This window comes from Selaginella moellendorffii, unplaced genomic scaffold (genome assembly GCF_000143415.4).
Source record: "Selaginella moellendorffii unplaced genomic scaffold, v1.0 SELMOscaffold_13, whole genome shotgun sequence".
Classification (NCBI taxonomy): Eukaryota; Viridiplantae; Streptophyta; class Lycopodiopsida; order Selaginellales; family Selaginellaceae; genus Selaginella; species Selaginella moellendorffii.
In genome coordinates, this window is record NW_003314274.1 from 2,324,972 (window position 1) to 2,346,801 (window position 21,830).

General features: G+C 40.0%; 2 protein-coding genes across 2 annotated transcripts; both read left to right on the plus strand.

Annotated features, from left to right (window-relative positions):
• Positions 1-11,345: 11,345 nt before the first annotated feature.
• Positions 11,346-16,031, plus strand: LOC9645689. Its single transcript, XM_002969813.2, has 21 exons — positions 11,346-11,489; positions 11,535-11,619; positions 11,685-11,724; positions 11,789-12,040; positions 12,093-12,192; positions 12,252-12,326; positions 12,383-12,481; positions 12,536-12,652; positions 12,700-12,815; positions 12,866-12,965; positions 13,026-13,351; positions 13,401-13,731; positions 13,786-13,934; positions 13,990-14,208; positions 14,271-14,457; positions 14,508-14,755; positions 14,819-14,911; positions 14,964-15,065; positions 15,116-15,458; positions 15,520-15,657; positions 15,715-16,031. Exons 1-21 carry the CDS (start codon positions 11,358-11,360, stop codon positions 16,003-16,005), a joined length of 3,543 nt encoding a protein of 1,180 aa, XP_002969859.1. The 5' UTR covers positions 11,346-11,357; the 3' UTR covers positions 16,006-16,031.
• A 64-nt stretch (positions 16,032-16,095) lies between these two features.
• On the plus strand, positions 16,096-18,085 carry LOC9645690 (mechanosensitive ion channel protein 1, mitochondrial). The gene is made up of 6 exons (XM_002969814.2): positions 16,096-16,799; positions 16,855-17,129; positions 17,206-17,306; positions 17,360-17,467; positions 17,518-17,739; positions 17,810-18,085. The coding sequence occupies exons 1-6, from the start codon at positions 16,117-16,119 to the stop codon at positions 17,903-17,905; spliced, it is 1,485 nt and encodes a 494-aa protein (XP_002969860.2). The 5' UTR covers positions 16,096-16,116; the 3' UTR covers positions 17,906-18,085.
• The last annotated feature ends 3,745 nt before the right edge of the window (positions 18,086-21,830 follow it).

A 21,830-nucleotide genomic window follows, 5' to 3' on the forward strand; every position in this document is an offset into this window, starting at 1 on the left:
GTTTTTAGGGTTCTTGGCTATATTTAGGGCACTAGATGAAAGCGTATCACCTTTAAGGGTGAAATTTAAGGAATCTCTTGGCTTTATTTAGGGCACTAGATGACCTTTAAGGGGGAAATTTAAGGAATCATGCCACTCTGGAAAGATTTCGTGGGGTGACGATCACAGCGCAGGCACTTGAAGAGGAATTATATTTGGAGGTCGACTGGAGACCCTCTTTGTTTCTCGTGTTTCGAAGGGCACTGGGTCTTATGCCTTCCGGACGGGGCTTGTTTGTCACGTTTATGGATACAAATGCTGAAGTTGCTCGAGAGCTATATCCTACGGGGAAGCATGAAGATGAATTATACACGCCAATACATATTATAGGATCTAGCGATGTCTTCAGCAAGACTCCATCGCTCCGATTCGACGTTACAGAGAACGAAAACCTGTTCAAGCATGGGAGGATGCATTCCAAGCTTTCCGGAGGCATGAAAGTGGAGGACTGCTGGGATTTGCGAAGTATAAGCTGATTGGTTGCTAGGAACAGCATAGTGTAAGTACGAGTCTGACCTTTCCTGCTTGACAAGCTCGGACAGGACATCTAAAGCGGGACTTGTCATCATGCATAAGACGTGCCGCTGCCTTATAGGGGGCTTGCTGGGGGAACGATTTCTGGACGACGTGGGTGACTACCTGCAGCAGCTTGGAGACCGAAGGACTGCATTCCTCGTAAGTTTCGTCATTTCAATCACTTCGTTCCGTGCGCAAAGGGTGTCAAGCTTTCCACGCAGAAACTGTGAAACTTTGGGTTCATAAAGCTGCATTAGTATACAGACTGCCAGAGGAGTTCGCAAGTGACATGGGATTTCCTTGGGTGGAGTTTGACGGAAATCCTTGGTCTGCGAAGGGCAGAATTTTGATGACTAAGTTGCGTTGATTATGAATCTGAAATACACTTATCCGTTCCTGAAAGGTGATGTTATCCAGAGCCTGACCGCTTGCTAACTATTTGCAGATCCTGACGTTCTCAATGCGGAGGACTTTGGTCAGGCAGAGAATGTATGTCGTTTGTGCTTGTGATACAATATAATGTGAATTCAATAATCCTTATTACAAGTTTAAAACATACATGTTCTTAAACTATCCTTTTTAACTTGAGCCCTTTATCTCATTATTTATTATCAATGCTGCTGAAAAAGCACGAGACAGACGTCCCTATGCAGAGATCCCAAGCCCAAATAATAATAATAATAATAATAACAGCTATTTCAAGTCACAAGGACCCACAAAAGGCATCAAACCATCTTATCTACTGTTGGTGTGGAGTGCAGGTTTAAGGATAGCAAGCACCTCATTGTGGAAGTTTGTGGTGGCAGTGAGGTACTCACAAAGTGGCTGATGTTGCCATTGCTAAAGGAAGAGAGGGAGGGGCAGCTCAAAATTGAGGAGTAGTTCTTTGTCCTGTTGTTGTCTGTAAAGCATTTAAGAAGCAGGAATGGGACAAAGTCCAATGGCAAGTGCCTCTTCTAGTGATATCAACGTTGTGTTTCCTGGACAAGGATCTCCTCAATGTCATGCCTCCACATCATGTCTTGATCATTTCATACATTAATTAATGCCACCTGTAGCATTTGTAGTGTGGAACGTCCATCTTGTACTGCCGAGGATGACATGAAGGTTCATTATATCAAGGACTAGCAGCTTATGTAAATCCCTTCGTCTCATGCTTCTTACCAGAAGACCATGTAAACAGCATATGAATGAGAAGTTGGCATTTCTAAGTTCATGCTCAAGTCCACATAAATCAAGATGGAGCATAAACTGCTTATCAATGTCCATTATAAGATTACAAAAGCAGGTGAAATTCCTGAATTTTTATTATTATTAGTACATGTTAAGATCATTAGTGCCCAGGCAATTGCACATCTTGCACATTGCATATAAATAGGCATGCTGTCTTTCGTCGAACAGGAGCACGACATTGCAATCACACAAATATGAGATATCAAAATAAAAAGACTATATCTTGCCCTTAAATAGTTGCCAGAGTGGAACGCTCTTGTGAACGTTTTATGTTGCGATCTTTTAAGCTTCCTTCGCTGAACCACAATTGAATCAAATTTCCAAGTCAGAAAAGAGCAGCATTGTGCAGTACCTGATGAACAAAAGTTGAAGTTTTCTTCCTTGGCACTCTAAGCTTTTGCATGCTTCGAGAACTTTGTTGTACTCTTGGCCAGAACGGGTGGCTAATGCCTGGCTATCAAAATGAAAAAGCAGAATAAAAATCAGTGGAAGAATTTTGGAGGTAATGTGAATAACCTGTGAACAAAAAGTGGCTCAGTTTTTGTGTTGTTTCAACTCTATAATCACTATCACATTTCTTATCCTCTACCAAAATCCAGCCTATCACCCTACAAAGAATATGTGTCCACGATGACCATAAGAAAAAATAGAGAGAAGAAACCACTTTCATAAGCAATGAACTTGAAATAAGATTTTCTTCTTACTTTGGATGGAGCTCTTGCTTCGTCTGTGAGAGACTAAGGAGCAATCTTGCTAGAACCAGTCGTCATATTATGTACAGCACCTCTGGTGGTTGTTATATCATGACAACAAATATGAATATTTTTAGTTAGAAAAACAAGAAATAAAGTACCTTAATTTAATCCATTAAGACTCTAGTGAAGATGAGCTAGTGCACTTGTCTCGTGTGGGAGGCAAGGTAACACACTTTAACCTTATATTACATTAACACTCTTTTTCAACTATTTTCAAGATTTAGTGATTATTAGTTATTTTGCAACTAGTAATTACTCATAGACTTTGTTGAGGATTATTTAACATTTGCTTCACTCAATGAAGGTTCTTTCTCTCTCTGTCTCTCTCTCTGTCTCTCTCTCTCTGTGTGAGAGATTATTTTTAAATCTAATCATCCACAATTGATCAATTCAGGCCTTGATCTGTTCAGCTCCTCTAGCCACAATGGTATATGTACGGGTAGCTATAATTTCTGCAAGCTCGCAGTGGACACAGCTTTTTTTCTTTATAATTGTGCGGAATAACTGGTTAGCCAATGTTCATCAACACACACTTCATGTAGTTATGGTTAGTTTGAAGGTCGATGGATATGTTCTAGACCAGCTGCCTTCAATCAAGCCGTCCAACATAGGAACTTGAGTAGTTGCAATGGGTCTTTGCATCTGCATTTACTTAGATCTCAAGTGTACACATAGTGGTTATCATTGGATCATCTCTTGAGCAGTTGAAATGATCGTCGCATGGACAAGATGGTTGCAGACATCAAATCCCTTTGCCTGCTGCTGCTGCTGGTTGTTTGTGTGTTTCCCCATCTCAAAGTCAATGATCACAAGAGAAAAGAATAGATTGCATGCAAAGCACTAGTTATTTTGTGGCAAGCTAAGTAACACTCTGGAAGCAGCACTAATAGCTGAATGATGGATCTTATAGAGATCCAAACAGATCTCATGAGCTGTACTGGATTAAATCATGAGAAATACAAGGAAAGAGAGAACAGGAAGAAGAAGAAAGAAAGAGGAAGAGAGAAAGAACTATGATAAAATGTGGTATGCTTCCCCCGGTATGTTTCCTTCCACCTTGTCTAGTTGTACAAAGCTTTGCCTCCACAGATCACTCCTAACAGATCTCTTGGTCCCTAATGTGATTGATACAAAGTTCGAGACATTGCCATGGCTTAAAGAAGGACAACATGCAAATTCTTGTGACAAGTCACATACACAATACCTAGCAAGAAGTCACAAAAAATCATGCAAAAGCAGCTCGCTGCAATTCCAAAAGTGTGTTCCAGATTCCTCAGTGACATTTTTTAAAGCTTTATACATTAGTAGACCTTAAATCTTCATTCTCAGGCAAGAAAATATATCTTTTGCAGATCCCCTATCAACCTCGTAAAATGATCACCTACAATCCAGAAAAAGAGTTTGTTCAAGCAATTTGGCTGCTGTGTCCCCTCTGATCAATGGTATTGGACAGCCAGCTTGTGATGATACATTGTTGGGTATTGGCATCTGTGAGACTTTGATCACCATAACCGTAACAAAGGTCTTGAACACCCATGAAGAGAGAAGTTTAAAAGTAGGGCAATCTCATACCTTGTATGACAAGAGGATGCTGTAGAGAACAAGTGTTAAAAACACTTAAAATACCAAATCAATCACCATGCCACTTATTAAAACATTTCTGAACTTTAAATAGTATTTATTAATATTGAAATGGGATTTTGGCAGGTTTATATTGAAATTTAAAAAAATTCTCTTTATGAAAATAATTCTTTACTTAAAGCATTATAATAATTAATGTTTTTTACTATCTCAAGGTCTTATAAAATGTTGTAGTGTGCTTTGTGTTTTCAAGTTCAAGTTCAAGTGGTAATATTCTTTGGCTTTCAAGTCTGAGTCATAATGTATAATAGTATTCAAAATCTAGATCATATAATATTTGAATATGTCAAGAGAAAAAAATATTGTACATGAGGAAGGAACACTAGGCTTAGAATGAAAAATAAAAAATGGCTGGAAAGAGCAAAAAGGTAAAAAGAGGATCAAATAGTAGATTAAAGGATTGATATTTACCCCTTGAAATCTCTAACTCATCTCCAAAGCTACTTTCTTAATAATCAAATTCCTCGTCACAATTTAGAATCAATTTAAATTATAAATATCATCTTCCTATAAACTTAATCCTCAAACATTTTCCAAGAATTAGATTGCATCATTTATAGCTTACCAGTTGATGTTATAATCATGCTCTACATCAATAGAAAATTGTAAAATATTGAGAATAGGACATCAAAAGAAAGAACAGATCTAAGCACAATAATAACTAGAATTCTAGATCTTGCAAAAGACCAATACAAATCTAAATCTAAAAGAGAATGAAGAAATAAAAATAAAAAGTATAATCCCATATTGGTGGAATTGAGGGGCATTACAATTTATCTTTGAAATGCAAAGTTTTTTAGTAGTGCTTTGCTTTAGTGTTCAAGTGCTCAAGATATAAGAATAAATATATTAATTGGGGTTTATACCCTTTTTTATATACAAGAATGGATGGATTAGATTTAGTCCTAAATAAACAGTCTATATGTTATAGTACCATAATTAGTGTATTACCTAGCCAAGATAATACATATATATTTGCAAAAGTTTCATCAAGGAAAGTTTGAGTCAATCGAGAAATATACAACTTGATTTAACAAAAATTATAAGCATTGTAAAGACTTAGTATCTAAAGATTAAATCAAAATTGTTTGCCAACTATTTATTTCAAACACAATTACTACAATTTTATCTCTTCTATACACACTTCAATAACATCCATATATTAGTCACAATGTCAGTGCTTGAATATCTAGAACAACTAAAACATGACTCTCTCTCTTTCCCTCTCTCCCCCTTTCCCTTTCTCTCTCTATAAATGTAAAGGAATATCCTATAATATAATTTCCTTAAAAACTTTATGTAATGCTCATTAATGCAAGTGTATCTATGGCAAAAGCTTTGAACTAGTCTTCAGTGGCTAGAAATATTATCTAATTCCTATTGAGATTACTCTAATTCCTTACCCAAAAGCTATGTGTACTCTCCAAAAACTATATTATAAGCATCAAGGAATTGGAAAGTAAAGGCTAAATTCTAGATGATTTTCTTGATCTTAGTTGCATGAGAAGTGAGAGAAATATAAAACTCTAATTATTGATTTTGACCTTATATTTGATAGTAAATTAACCACAAAATGGAATTTAGCCCTTGGATACATGTGCCAAGGACAATAGAATAAGACCGAGTTTTAAGGCTTTGTGTTACTAAATGAAGGGATGGAAAGCAAGTGAAGGGTTAGGAGTATAAAGTAGCATTCAATATCCCAATGCTAAAATTAGCATATAAAATGGAGTTTAATAAAGTTTGACACTATTTTAGCATACTAATGGCTTATCATAAATTATACCACTTATAACTCCCCCCCCCCTCTTCCCAACACACAGGAAACCCACCAAGACCCTTCTATATATAGTTAAATCATCTACTTTTATAAACTATATTTATGGAACTATGTTAATTTATTATCTATAGATGGTCATATACTATATATAACATAAATTTTCTTTTTATATTATTATGCAGAAATTGTTCTTGAAATCTATCTTATACAGTATATATAATTTGAATCTCCTATATATATATATATATATATATATATATATATATATATATATATATTTGTTTGTATTGAAAGAAAATGATGTGTACCTATCTAAAGCTCATGTGCACCAAATGCTTTAGAGGCTATTGTATGAAAAAAGGCATTAGGCTTCATATCCAATGAATCTATCTATATTGGCCTCTAATTTTTTCAAGCCCAATCAATTTGCATTCTTAATTGCTAAGGGGACACCACTCATTTCAATGGAGCTGTGGTATTAAAGTGTTAATAAATGAGCAAAAACTTCTTTGAGGAGCTAAAGTTGAGTTGCAAGTGTTGATCATCAGAAGGCTTAGGACAAGAAAATAATCAATGCATTATAACTCACCTTTAGCAAAGCTAACATCATTGACTAGTGATCTTATTATGTGCTTTTTGCATGTCTCATAGATTTTCTTACTCATCTATGAGTAAAGTGAGAGCTGAAAGTATAGAAATTCTAAATCAAGCCTAAAGGAGCAGAGATTATTCTTATTGAACCTTTGTGAGAAAAGAGTTTCTGAAATGACCACACTTCTTGATTTTATATAAGTCATTGTAGTAAAACTTTTATAGCTCAATAAAAAATAAGAGAGACAAGTCTATTTGCTAAAGCATGGATAGTAAGTGCAAAACTACCCCCCTTATATGGAGAAGAATAAATAAAAAGAATGTATAAAGCCAAAAATAACTAAAGACATAGTCAAAGGTGATTATATAAATTGGGAATGAGGAATCAAATAAGAATTCAAGGGTTTGCTATTTACAAATATGGTACCATAAAGAAACTAAAGTATATAAGTATTCATATTAGACCACATGCAAGTAAAAAACTTGTGAAGGGAAAAACCTTAAGAAGTGAAGGGGTGGAATCCCCTCAATGTTTCAAAGGCAAATTTGAGTATGTTGAGTATATCTAAGGCATTTTTTGTGGGGAGTCACACTAAGGATTTTATATAGGGAATCACGCTAAATATTTTGTATGAGGTGTCATGCTAAAAATTTATATGATACCATAGATGCATATATGGAGGTTGGGTTAGAGTCCCAACTATTTAATACTTAGAGGGCACTAAAGCGTAGTTATGATTTGGAATAAGAGGATATTCATTTTTCGGTGGTTATAAACTTTTGACAAGGAGGTTGGTGGGAGATGCTTTGGAGTTGTAATCCACAGTTAGTATGTTTAATATGAAAACTTGACATATCTAACTTGAATACTTTAGTACAAATGGCACAAATGATGTGGTGAATGGGATAAGGATATTCAATCTCCATTGCTATAGGCCAAATAGGCTAGCTTGGGCATACTACCAAGTGTGGGGGTACCCCTGAATCAACAACTCAAAGATTGAGTAAACTTAATATTTATTAGTAAATATATTGAAGTTTTTATTTGGGATCACTAAATGATCTTATGGTTGGTCAAGGACAAGCTCTTTACTGTGTTTAAGAAAAAGATTTTTAATTCAAATTAATGATTTAAACAAATGGTATGGTGTAACTAAGTTAAGGTAATTGAGTGGGAAAGACATTTAAGATGAAATGGTCAGATACAATATAATGATATTGTGAATTCAAGAAATAGTCTCTAAAAAAAGGACTTATAAAGGTTAAGAGATTAAGCAATAAATAGAGCCCACTAATGAAAAAAGTGAATACCCTATAGACTTAGAAAAGTAAAGTCTTTGTTGTGGAATAACAAAATACCCTAAATATGAAGGTGGTGATTCTGGTGTAAATAACCAAAGGATAGGAGTAAAAGACTAATAGTTATGAATAGCCTAATAAACTGTTGAAACAAATCTAAATGATAAATTATATGAGAAACTATTAAAGGGTGGGTGTTGATGGATGTATGGGAAAAGTCATAGAGTTCCAAGGGAAGGAAAGCCTTAATGCTCCAAGTTGGTGAAAAGTGAAAGTTTTAAAAGATGGAGTGGCAATGTATAGAGCCATGAGCAACCCTAGTATAAATTATAGATCTAAAAAGTGATAATAACTAAGTAACCTAACAAATAAGTAAAAGTATAGGATTAAGAGATTCTAAGATAAATCCCAATTATGTGAAAGGGGGTAGATGCAATCAATTTTGGAAGATAGCTATGAGAACACCATAGGTGATAGAGTTGTATTATGGATATTCTAAAAGAGAAAACTCTATAGAAAGTTCTACCATATGATAAGTGGAACTTAGTGCCTAAGTTAGCATAGAATAAAAGAGAGAACAGACATCCAAATAGAAATTTACAAATTAGTATCATAAATAGCTATAAATCCTTCATTATTTACACACAAGACCCAAATATTTTTCTAATGAGCAATTAGAAAATATTTTTCTAAATATTTTGTGCTTGCAAGTATCCTAGTAAATATTTTATTCTTCAACTTACTCAACACATAATTTCATCCTTTACCAATAAGTTTATCAATTTAATTAAAGTTATACAAAAATAGTAATTTCAAATAAAACTTATTTGTATATCCTGACTTTTATATCACTAAGGTTACACATAAATTAGGATTGAATTGTGAGAATCAATGCAATAATTGATAAAAGGTGCTAGGGCAAGATTGAGGATGACTGTACCATCTTAATTCACTTGTAATTGGGTATTTCTTTAGTAGGAATATTTTATAGAAAATCCATTACAAAGCAAAGAGATTTTGTAAGTTGTATAAGGTAAGTTCTAGATATAAATTTGAAAGCTATAAAAAAAAGACTTTCTTCTTTGTTTTCAACTGATGGAGCTACAGGAGCTACTTTCTACTGATTAATAAAGCATGTAACTCTTAAATTTTGATAACTAAAGGTTCTAGTATGCTAATAGTCAAACGGACCTTGATAAAAAAATGAAAGACAAAGAAGACGATTTAGTTTTTTGTTAATTTTTGCAAGTTTCTTAACTCCACTTCCTTTCATTCCACATAATCTGAAAAGTTTAAATATTAGAATTTCTTACTAATGAAAATACTTAAGAAGTGACATATTCTCATTCTTCTTTCAATTTCAGAATTATCTAATTTAAAAACCATCTGTAAGGTATGTTCCCTCATGGGTATCTATTCAATTTACCTGAGAGCATTATTACTGATGCAAATTACACAGCTATTATTGTGGGGTTACATAAAAATGTAAGCAATTTTTTCTTTTTTTTCTCATCCACAAGCCATCACCATGGTTGTAAATTATACTATGAATTCACACTAGCACAAAAATACCACACATGTGGATGGACTCTTACTATATGAAGGAATTCATAATAGTATTTTAATGTGGGGGTTATTAAATAATATTTAAGTTTAATTAGTTTTAGACCTCCAAATAGAAATTTGTAAATTAGTATCATAAACAGCTATAAATCCTTCATTATTTACACACAAAGAAAACGTGACCCAAATTTTTTTCCAATACAAATTATAGGACCATATAAGTTTAAAATATTTATCATAAATTACTAAATTACCATCTTTTTGTAAGTGAAGAAAACATTTAATTCCTTTACCATTAGTTTTGGTATCCCAGATATTAATTTTTTTAAAATAAAGCACTAAGTTACAATCAAATTGCATAATCAAAATAAAAAACATATTAGGTGATTGCAAAAATTCTCCAGTATACAATTTTGAAAAATAAGAATAATGTGGTCCACTTTTAATACAAGTTTTATGAATGTCACAATCTGATATTAATTGATTTTGATGATAATTATAAAAAACTGGGACTATAGTACTAAATTCATTTAATTCAAAATCTACAGTATATGATATTGAATATCGAGAAGATATATACTTTACAGAGCTATAAGTTATAAAATCATTTATAACATATGTATCTAATATATGATTAAATTCACGTTGCAAAGCTGTTCCACTATTTAGATTATACAAAAAAGGAATAATACTACAAAGATAAATATAATATTTTCTATTTTCTTGTATATCATAAGCTTCTATTAAAACTATTAAACTCTTTTTTTCTTCATATAACACTCTAGAAAATGAAAATCCCAAGAATATTTCTTTACGTTTTCCTACTTCTTGAATAAGATTTTTTATGATAGGTATTATAACATTTTGTCTATATTCAATTGTTATACCTTCTTTTGGTCCTTCATAATATTTTATTATACATTCAATAGATTGCATGATTAAAACTATTATAACAAATATTTGATTAAAAAACATAGTTTAAGAAAGTTAATAAATTTAAGCTTCTAGAGTTTGGAAAACAATATAGCAAGAATTGTTTTTAAATATTTTTTCTGTATACTGTTTCTTATTTTATTAAGTATTTTTTATTTTAAAATGTCTTTTAAGTAGAATGTTTGTTAGGAAGCTATGCTTAGACATATGGCAATATATGCCTACCTATATGCCTATATATATAGTTTGTATTTAAGAATAGTGTCTTAAATTATAGCAGATCGATATTCAATTGTGCCTTTGAAATTTGAGGTTATTAGCAACTCTTTTATTGCTATTTCAAAGGTTGCTCAGTGTGACACCATGTTTTTATTGAAAGGGGCTTGAAAGTCATCATGTGTGTGTCTAAAAAGCCTAAAATATCTATTTTGTTAAAATTATTTGATACATTTTGCATGAAAAGTTAGAATGAAAATATGAATATGAGAGAGAGAGGGAGAGAGAGAGAATATGAATGTGTGTTTGTGTGTGTGTGTGTGTGAGAGAGAGAGAGAGTTCTCCTCACATCTATATAATGGTTATTACCCACCATTGTTGCAAGATTTAGAGTTTGCCTTCTCTTAATAACATTGAAAATCAAGGTTACTATAAATAGTTTCTATAGCAAAAAAATTAAAACGAAATTGTCATAGCCAATTTACCATGCCGGACATGCATGAGGAAGTAATGCCCTCATCATGGAATCCAGGTGTATACGCCCAACTCAATGGAACAGCAGGGTGCTTCACGTTGCTAAACAAAGATGTTTGAATTCATCTCCAATGTTTTGGGGTCAAATTGATAATTGTGAAAGAGGCCAAGGTCTTAGCGGTTATCACAAATGTCAAGGCTATGGGCAACAAAAAGAGGCACCAGTGCTTCCCATTTACCCTTTATTACTGAAAGCCATAAAAGTTAAAACGCTCGCCAAAAATTTTCGTAGCCCTAAAGTTCTATTTCTTCTCATCATGCTGAGGCTACGCGCGTTCCGCCCCAGCAACGACAAGATCGTGAAGATCCAATTCCATCCCACGCAGCCCTGGCTCGCAGCTGCCGATGGATCCGACGCCGTCGTCGTCTGGGACTGGGAGAATCGTCAGGTGAGCTGCTCCTGCTCGGGAAATCTCACAGATCTGGGGTTTTAGGTCCTGTATGAGCTCAATGCCGGGGGTGTGGACGCCAAGCGCCTTGTCGGAGCACAGCTCCAGAAGCTTGCGGAGGGAGAGTCGGGTAAATATTTTAGGATGCTCTCGCATTTTCTGCTGCTCTTGATCCATTCTATCCTCTCTTCATAGAGTCCAAATCCAAGCCTACCGAGGCGATTCGTGGAGGAAGGTACCCAAGTCTGTGACCAGCTTACACTTGGTTCTAATGGTGTTCTCCTTTATTTCCTTGGCAGTGTGAAGCACCTCAGATTTTACGATGACGATGTCCGCTTCTGGCAATGGTGGATCAGTCGAACAGCAGCAGTGGACGCTCAATCCTCTCCAGCACAGTTTTCTCCACCCGGTTCTTCGGGTAGTTCTGGCTCCACGCGAGGCCGGCGCTTCCTTGTTATCTGCTGCGAAAACAAAGCCATCTTCTTGGATCTGGTCACAATGCGTGCTCGAGACGTTCCCAAACAAATCCTGGAAAACAAAGCTCCTCTTTGGTATGGCTTCAAGTTTCAGTTCTTTTTATCTAGCGTCGTTTTGGGATGACAGTGTCGAGTTTCTTCCACGCTTTACTTCTGGAGATGGCACTTTTGCGGCATTTGGTGGCTCCGACGGAAATATTCGCCTTCTGTCTCTTACAAATTGGCAGGTTCCCGGACTATAGTTACTTCGTATCGTTGTCATGTTGTAGTTTCGTTTGTTTTTCAGATGGCTCAAAAGTATATTGGCGGCCACAAGGGATCAGTTGTGTGTCTGATGACTTTTATGACGTCTAGTGGGGAGGTATGTTGAGAGCTCTTGGATTTATACCGAGCTTAGCGTAACTCTCTGAATTCCAGACGCTTTTGGTGTCTGGGGCTACCGATGGTTTTATTGTTGTATGGAATGGCGACAATCCTCTGGCATTACGAGAAATTTCTCCAAAGCTGTCGTTGAAGGTAGTCCCTTAGAGCTTATTGTTCATTCCTGAATATTACATGTTCCCTCTACAGGCTCACGATGGTGGTGTGCACGGTATGGAAATGGCAAAAATACAAGGGGGACCTCCTCAGCTTATAACCATAGGTGCTGACAAAACATTGGCCATCTGGGATATCACTTCTTTCAAGGTAAGAACGGTTGCTCTTGGAAATTAATTTTCAAGTTATTGCTGCAGGAACTAAGAAGAATCAAGCCCATTCCAAAAGTTGCGTGTCAAAGTGTTGCCTCCTGGTGCCATCCTCGTGCCCCCAACGTGGACATCCTGACTTGTGTGAAGGACTCACATATTTGGTACGTGCTTTTGGTATGTCTATTGGTCTACAAAGTTTTTGTTTCTGCAGGGCTATTGAGCATGCAACTTACATGGCCATGACACGACCATTATGTGACTTGAGCTTACAAGTTCCCTCTGCATTTATAGCAGCTACCAAGAAACTTAAGGTTTTCCTTGTGATGGTCTTGTGTTTACGTTCTTACGATGAATTATTTGCTTTTTGGCAGGCATATTGCATGACAGTACACCCGTTGCAACCCCATTTCGTTGCAACAGGAACAAACATTGGAGTTATTCTGAGCGAATTTGATGCGAAATCAATACCACCAGCAGCTGCCTTGCTACCCGTGCCTGGAACCAAGGAACATTCTGTTGTATATACTGCTGAGAAGGACCTCAACCTGCTTTCTTTTCAACTCTCATCTCCTGCAACAGACGGACGGCCGAGGACAGACATCGGGGAGGCACCTCAGATACTCAAACAAGTGAGGACCAGAGTTTGCCCCGTGCCTCATGAGACCTTTTCACAACTTAGTATAAGCAGTTCTGGGAAGTACGTGCTCTAAAACTTTTGTAGGATTGCTAACATGCTCTTTGTGCAGGTTTGTTTCGGTTGTGTGGCCAGATGTGCCATATTTCGCCGTCTACAGAGTGAGTGACTGGGCGATGATAGACTCGGGTCAAGCAAGGTTTTTTGCATGGGACTCGTGCAAAGAAAGATACGCACTTGTGGAAGCTGTTGCAGCCCCCAGAATACTTCCTCTGGGAAAAGGTGGATCATCAAAGAAGGCTAAAGAAGCAGCTGCGCAGGCGGCCGCTGCTGCCGCTGCTGCAGCAAGTGCAGCAGCTGCTGCTACAGTTGAGATACGAATTTTGCTGGACGATGGAAGCCCAAACCTCCTAACGAAGAGCCTGGAAGGGAGACCCGAACAGGTATTGTATGCACGTCGAGCTCGTAAAACTCAATTGCCTTTTTTGAATTTCAAGGTTATCGGACTTCAAGGAGGTGCATTATTGGGTGTAGCCTATAAGCTCCCTCGGATGTCAATCGTTCCTAGCTCATCGACATTTTCTACCCTTGAGGATATGGGAAGGACAACGATCGCAGAAACTTCTGCAAATTTCGTGCTTTACAGGTACTGGTTGCAGTGTTAGTATTTAGTTAGTATAACAATGCATCGCTCTTTTCAGCTGGGAGACGTTCAAGCCTATCAGCGGCATGCTCCCTCAGCCTGAGTGGTCTGCTTGGGATCAAACTGTGGAGTATTGCGCTCTTGCATATCAACGTCACGTTGTTATTTCGTCTCTACGTCCTCAGTATCGCTATCTCGGTAATGTAGCAATTGCAGGCGCCACTGGTGGTGTATGGCATCGTCGGCAACTTTTTATTGCTACACCAACAACTATCGAGTCAGTTTGTGTATTCTATGAATGCACATCTGACTTTTATTTTTATTTTTTTTTTCGTGCAGGTGTGTGTTCGTCGATGCGGGAGTAAGTGCCATTGATGTTGAAAGAATGAAGAGGAAGGAAGAGATGAAAAATCGTGCAGCTCAGGGAGCCTCCACGGCAGAGCACGGGGAGCTTGCTTTGTTGACAGTGGACGCTCCAAAATCTTCATCACAGGATCGAATTGCTCTTCGACCACCTATGTTACAGGTACGTTGATTGTTGGCCTAAGTTGCTCGTTAAATTTATTTCTCTTGCAGGTTGTCCGACTTGCTTCATTCCACACTGCTCCTTCGATTGCACCGTTTGTATTCACCAAGCACACCAAAGGGGAGGTCGAGGCCACCGGCAGCCAAAAGGATTTGGAAGACAAGAAAGTTGCAGACGTTGCGATAGGCGGAGGTGGCGTCGCTGTAGCCGTATCAAGATTACCTATAGAGCAGAAGCGTCCTGTAGGACCTCTGGTGGTGGTGGGAGTCCGAGATGGCGTCCTTTGGATTGTTGACAGGTAACTGGATTGCATACATTTAACGGAGCGTAACTTGAGTATGGACGTGCACTTGTCCTACAGGTTCATGGTTGCCCACGCGATATGGCTTAGTCATCCTGGTATCCGCTGCCGATGTCTTGCTGCTCACGGAGACGCTGTTAGCGCTGTGAAATGGTACGTTTTTCTGCATGATAGTACTTACTTTACCGGCATTTTATGTTTGCAGGGCTTTCAGGCTTGGACGAGAGCACCATGACGACCTTGCTCAATTTATGCTAGGCATGGGATATGCTACTGAAGCTTTACATCTGCCGGGCATTTCGAAGAGGTTTAGCACTTACATTTGGTTCTTTTGTTGAGTGAGTTCCTGTTCTGTAGGCTGGAGTATGAGCTCGCGATGCAGAGTGGGGATTTAAAGAGAGCTTTGCAATGCCTCGTCACGCTAAGCAATAGCAAAACTCTTGGACAAGAAGCTGATGCAGTCAGTCTCGCCTTGACAACGAAGGAGAAAACAAGCGACGCTTTACAAGGCATTGTGAAGTTCTCTAAGGAGTTTCTTGAGCTGGTAGATGCCGCCGATGCCACCGCACAATCTGAGATCTCAACTGAAGCGCTGAAGAAGCTGGCAGTGGCTGGTGCGGTCGAAGGTGCTCTAGATCCTACCGTTCTTCGAGCACTGTCTCTGAGGCTTGCTGCACACGGAGAGATGACCCGTTTAGCGGTAAAGCTTTATACTTCTTTTCGGTTTTATTGCTCGATATCTGATCGCCTTGCCAATGCAGCTACTGGTGAACAGCATGATGGGAGCAGGCCATGGTCGGGAAGCAGCCATTGCAGCCGCACTTCTAGGAGATCCTGCTATATCAGAAAAGGCATGGCAAGAGACAGGCATGATCGCAGAAGCGACACTTCACGCATATGTAAGTAACTGGCCTCTCCTCCAACAAATTCCAAATGTCTTATGGTTTCATTCACAGGCTCACGGAAGGCCGTCCTTGAAGTCACTGCTTGAGCGCTGGAACCGCATGCTACAACTGGAGCAGGAGATACGCCCGACCGAGCTGCTCTCCATGGAGAAGGAAGCGGTGCTGGAAAACCTGGCAGAGCCGACGAAGAAGGCAGCAATTGAGATTGTTCCGCCGGGTCTTGTGGCTTCGACGCAGCAAAAGAAAGCAGCACTATCAACAGCGGCAGCAGCGGCAACTCCGGTTCTCATGTTGGAGGCTCCTCCTCTCCGTGCTCCAGCTCCACAAACGGTTGCAAGTTAAAGGTCCGACGTCACAGCAGCAGGGAATCGACGACAGGAACCACTTCTCCAAGTTTTCAGGGTCTTCGTGCCTTTGGAGCATGACAACGAGGGTGCCAAGTGGCGGAGGGCCATGGTTTTAGGGTGTCAGACGAAAGGACAGGTCACCGCTATGAGCAGGAGGACAATGCTTCACGCGGCAGTGATGCGGTATCTTTCCAACGTCACAAGCGGTGCCAGTTCTCCATCGCCCTCTTCTATCTCCGGTAGTTTTCGCAAGAGCTCGAGATCATTGGCTCCAAGTTTCGGGCTTCCGGGTTCCAGTCCACGGGTGTTGGGTGCCAGCTCTGGATTGTCTATTGTCAGTCCTTGGAGTTTTGGATTACTGGGCATTGAGCAGCGGAGGCATTTTGCGGCTTCTTCAGCTCCCGACACTCCTGCTGCCAGTGATCCCGAGGTTCCGGCGAGTGTGATCAGTAGTACCAGCAAAGAGTTGTGGGAAAGCGTCAAGGAGATGAGCGCTGAGGCGTCCAACTACACAAAGCAGACGGTGATCCCCAGCTTGCAGCAGTGGCTGGATCCAACGTCTCCCTACACAATGCAAGGCTTGATTCCTACCACCCTCGCGCTCGCCTCGTGCGCAGCGGCATGGCTTGTGCTCCCGAGAGTTCTTCGTCGGCTCCACAAGTACGTGGAGGAAGGGCCTACGACTAGTTTGCTTGGAAAGTCGGAGAAACACCCGTACGAGATGAGTATGTGGGCAGCACTGGAAGATCCAACGCGCCTTTTCCTCACGCTCGTAGCCTTCTCTCAGCTGTAAGTTGTTTTCTTTTGCTTGATCTTGTTGAGGGACTCGATTTTTTCTGTTCAGGGGAGCACTGGTCGCACCGACCACCGTCGTATCCCATTTGGAACTGGCGTGGCGAGGAGGACTATTGCTCAGCGGGCTGTGGTTCCTCCACAGATGGAAGAGTGTATTTTTCTCTCGCCTCCTCGTCGGAAAGGCGTCTAGCAAGGAGGAGCTCGAGCGTTATCTGGTCTTGGACAAGGTTTCATCGATTGGTATAATTGTGCTGGGAGCCATGGCTCTGGCTGAGGCATCTGGCGTTCCCCTCCAATCTGTTCTGACCGTCGGAGGGATTGGAGGTGAGTTGTTAGAGTACTATAAGTCTTTCCTCGTTTCTATGCCAACCTTCTAACTCAAGTTTCCTGTGACACGCAGGTATAGCAACAGCATTCGCAGCCCGTGACGTTCTTGGAAATGCACTGAGTGGTATAATTCTCCAGTTCATCAAGCCATTCTCCGTGGGGGATTATATCACCGTAAGTTGCACTCTTTTTGGCTCCGTTTCTTGTAACACGAGAGCTCCTTGCAGGCTGGAAACATCGACGGACAGATCGTCAAAATGGGACTCCATTCGACAACGCTGTTGAACACAGACAAGATTCCCATGATGGTTCCAAACTCGTTCTTCTCCAGCCAGGTTTGTTTCTCTGCCTGTTGGTTCGCTAAACAATACTGGCCTTCTTCTAGGTGATTGTCAACAAGTCTCGCTGTCCAAAGCAGGCAATTAAGTCGCGGATTTACATCCGGTGCTCGGACATCGACAAGGTTCCCGTGATCACAGACGAGGTCGTAGAGCTCCTCAAGACTCATCCCAAGATCTTGTCCGAACAGGATAGCCCTCTTTGCTACCTCTCCAAGACGGCCCCGACTCATCTCGAGCTCACATTCTCTTGCGACATCCAATCTTTGGTTAGTGAGCCAACTCAAATGATCTCCTTGCCCAAGCTTCTAGTTGACATCCTTGTTTCCTTGATGGCAGAACAAACGCGAAGTGTTGGCCCTGGAGCAGGAACTTCTGGTGAGAGCAGCAGAGGTGGTCCGAAAATCTGGTGCCGCTCTTGGAGCTCCCGCTTAAAAAGCTTCTTCCACCCGAATCAATGCCTCATATTCCTGCTGCTCGTTTTGGTTTTCACCATCGATTTGATGGATTGTAAGTACAAACGTTTGAAGGTTTTGTTTGCTCCATGGTCAAAGATGAAACAGCTCCTTGTCACGCGATGTTCTTCCTGTTTGAAACAATATAGGAGTCCCTCCTTGTCCTCGTGTCCGCCATCGTCTAAATCAATGAGTAGATCGCGGTTGGCGAACTACAGCCAAATGGCCAGCTATGAAAGGAAAAAAGTATACTTATTCATGCAACTAAAAGGAACTTAAACATCAAGACAACGATTTTAGCCATTGTAGTTTTGCTAAACCTCGGACGTGAAGAAAATAGAATGAAATAATCCAATGCCACAGGACACCTCCCGTGGCCTCCACTACAATAGCCACGGCATCTTCCTAATCCTGGGAATCTAAATCATAGAAGCAACGCATGTGGAAAATAAATACTCGTACATGGCGAGCCAACGAAGGAAAGAGCAAAACCATTGCCTGTCAATTCATTGTATCCTTATAGGTCTTCTCATGAGATTTTCACGCCCAGTCTTCACAAACAACACAGTTCGTCGCGGTTGTGATTGACAGCCACCTTGTTTTGGAACTCAGGAAGAATTTTCAACTTTTCATATTACAATCAAAATTATGCTCACAAGGTGTGGACTCAAATAAAGTTTGTAGCAAGTACATGATTTCTACACATTCTACAAGTAATCAGGATGACCTCTAATCTTTTTCTATCTAGCATGAATTGGAAATCTTTTAAGTTTAAATCTATCTTCAAGATCTTTCACATCAACTTGAAGCACCTTATATATTTTGTTGCCCTTCATCACCTAACGAATGAGTGCTATCATCACCATCTTACTCAATTGGAATTTGCTTCCCACATTTTCTTTTTTGTATAAGCTGGTATCTTCTATAGCTGAAGATCAAGTATAAAGTCTGCCTTTCAATATTATACTTGCACTCTTACTTACTTGAAACGCATAGAAGTTTTTTGTATTTTACACTCGACAACCTTATCAGGCGTGTGTGTACGAATGTCACATCCACTGTGAGAACCTGGCAATTAGTAGCCCTATATATCCATTAACAATCTTGCGCACAACCCATTAAAGGAATTCCTTAGAACACGCTAGGAACTCCTTCATAATGGCATAGTTTCATAATTTAATGTTTACAAAAAATTATTATTAACGAATGTTTATGTGAAAAAAATAGCATCTAAAAAGTTAAATCAAGAAATGCTTAGGACGCTATCTACATCATGCATACTGTTTCCGTCTCTGGCAAAGCTCTCCAGCTTTCTGAAGAGCACACGACCACAGCATTTGAACACATTTACAACATCAAACTCATTCATTCAAATATACTATATTCATGCATTCACTCATATTAGACCATATTAACCTTCAAAGGGAACATTTGCGCATTATACCTATTGCGTAGCACCAGTATCAGCTCCGGCCCCCCGTTCCTGTGTAAACACACGTTGTCAAGTCGTAGAAAAGTTAAAACAGCAGCGCCTTACCTCTATGATTGACGCCATAGCATGGAGACGCGGAAGGGACGGGGCCATGACAATAGGCCACTTTCCTTTGTACCATGCCAAGTCGTCCGCCCACGGACACAAGGAAGAACGATAGTGCAGGAAGTTGTGCTGCACCAAGCTGTGGAGAGCCACCCTCGAAATGACTTTGGAATCGATGAGGTACTGCACAGAGACGACACCACCCTCAGCCCGTGACAGTTCCGTCAACACTCCTTCGTACTCTTTGACGCTCCAGCCCGGTTCTTCCATATTCCATTTGCTTTGAACCTCCATAGGTTTGAAGCCCTTTTCAACGTCAAGGCGAGTTGCATCCGCCAGTATCTTGCACTCGGACGCCCATGCTTTTCGTAAGAGAGACTCGTCCTCCAGATACCAAGTCAGATTCTCCGCCAGCCTCTTCAAGAGCAACGTTCTTCCACCAACAAAAGAAAACATCTTCTTCCACAAATCCTCTGGAAACTTGTATCCATCAGCACCCCAACCGTCACGGACTGCCATCAGGAAAAATTCCCGAGCCTGCTCCTCAGTAAGGTCACCAACCACCCTCAACTGATACCTTTCAGCGCCAACACACAAGTCAAGCCAGAATTTAAAGAAGTCTTCTGAGGTGCAGAGAATCACATTGGCCTCCTGGCGCTCTTTCGTAACCATGATGAAATATGCGATCAAGGTCCTCAGGTGTTCTAGCTCCTCCGGTGAGAGGCTCCACTCGTGGAGTCTGTTTGCCTCGTCAATGATCAAGGTCGGGAAGCCCCCGTCTTTGCCAGGCATAAATCGTCGTGCTCTTGTTCTCCAAGAGAATAGGAGGCCGTGGATGCTTTTCAATAAAGCCGGCAAGTCTGTATCCGGAGTGCGCTCCACAGCTTGAATGTGTGCGCTTAGCGCACCTGCAGACGCTCCAACAACGCCGGCAAAAGCGTCTACCTTTGAATCACCGACTTTGGGGATGTTCTTGGCAAACTCAGCCGCTGCTGCCAGAAAGGGACTCATCTGAGACTTGAGCTCCCTCGCAAAGCTGGCTGCAGTGCTGAATGTTCCGGCCCTCATGTTGATGTAGATAGGATGGCCTTGGCCAGTTACCTCCTGCCTCCTCGCAAACTCTGACACGAGAACGGACTTCCCCGAGTCTGGTGGACCAGTGATCAGCACCATACTACCTCTCTTGCAGAGCTTCGCCAGACCATCCAGCTCCACCTTCCTGTTGTAGAACAGGTTCTCAGCTTCGGCAACGCGCTGTAGGATCCTTCTCGCCATTCTGCCCTAAGGTCGGCCCTAGCCTGGACGTCTCAGATGCTTTGCATGCGTGCTGGTTATTTTGGTATATTCGCAGTTAAAAACAAGTGCATAGCAGTCGCTGTTAAAGTTTTTGTGGTGGTAATGTTCGAAAGCCACGAGATAGTGAGTACAAAATACACAATCATATTAGATAGCTTTTAATGCATAAGTTTAGATACCAGAATCTTTTGCTAGTTGTGGAAGAACCCCTTTTCTAAGTGGACTGTAGCATCATACATTTTCTCCAGAACTCGTCAAAGAGCTCATGGCAGATGGGCTGACATGATCAATATGAGAATGTTTAACTTGATCTCTTCCTCTGTCATAACCTCTCCATCCTCTCCCTTGGTTGTCAAGAGAACACTGAGAAAAGGGCATGTCATTAGTTTGATCTTTCTCACTTATGTACCTCTTAAAAACATCTCACTGGTCCAACAGTTGTCTAGAGCTCCCTCTCCTCCTCCTCGTCTGAGATGCTTAAGAACAAGCTAAAGACAGCAGTGAACATGGCCTTTTCTACAATCAGATTAGCCTTCAACTTCCATCCAAAACTTGTTAACGTGTTCTTTGATGATCATGCTTGCCCTCTTCACATGGTATAAGATATGACAAAAGCTCTTTACCTTCTGACTCTTCACTAAGAACAACCACCATTATCTAGCCCAGTTTTGATATTTGTCTGGAGTTCAGCCCAAAGGCTACTCTCTAGAAACCTTGTTTTACCATGGTTTGGGATCTCACCTAATTGCACTTTGTATTGACTCTTGCTCAGAATGTGATGATTAATTCATGTCCCACAAGCCTATCATTGATCAAGGTCCTCCTGGGAAGAACATGTAGCTTGGATTGTTTACAGAGAGCACTTGGATGTGAGAAGATGTGTAGTTTATGTGATGGAGTTGGCCTGGAAGTCTTGAGGGATTTGATTTCATAAACAACACAAATGAAATTTATAAAGCACAATAGATGATCGAGTTCTCTATTAAATTTATTTAATAATAAAAATTTGGAAGATTAAAATTCTATCAAAATTTTGAATCTCATCATGCTGTAGATTTCTTATAAATCATAA

What these genes read in the sequence shown, in the direction of transcription:
- LOC9645690 (XM_002969814.2), top strand. Translation starts at nt 16,117, where the DNA reads ATGGTTTTAGGGTGTCAGACGAAAGGACAGGTCACCGCTATGAGCAGG. An exon ending in CTCGTAGCCTTCTCTCAGCT is followed by an intron (nt 16,800 to 16,854) that starts GTAAGTTGTTTT and finishes TTTTCTGTTCAG; the next exon opens with GGGAGCACTGGTCGCACCGA. An exon ending in ACTCGTTCTTCTCCAGCCAG is followed by an intron (nt 17,468 to 17,517) that starts GTTTGTTTCTCT and finishes GCCTTCTTCTAG; the next exon opens with GTGATTGTCAACAAGTCTCG.
- LOC9645689 (XM_002969813.2), top strand. Translation starts at nt 11,358, where the DNA reads ATGCTGAGGCTACGCGCGTTCCGCCCCAGCAACGACAAGATCGTGAAG. An exon ending in CTCCAAAGCTGTCGTTGAAG is followed by an intron (nt 12,482 to 12,535) that starts GTAGTCCCTTAG and finishes TTCCCTCTACAG; the next exon opens with GCTCACGATGGTGGTGTGCA. An exon ending in GGGATATCACTTCTTTCAAG is followed by an intron (nt 12,653 to 12,699) that starts GTAAGAACGGTT and finishes TTATTGCTGCAG; the next exon opens with GAACTAAGAAGAATCAAGCC.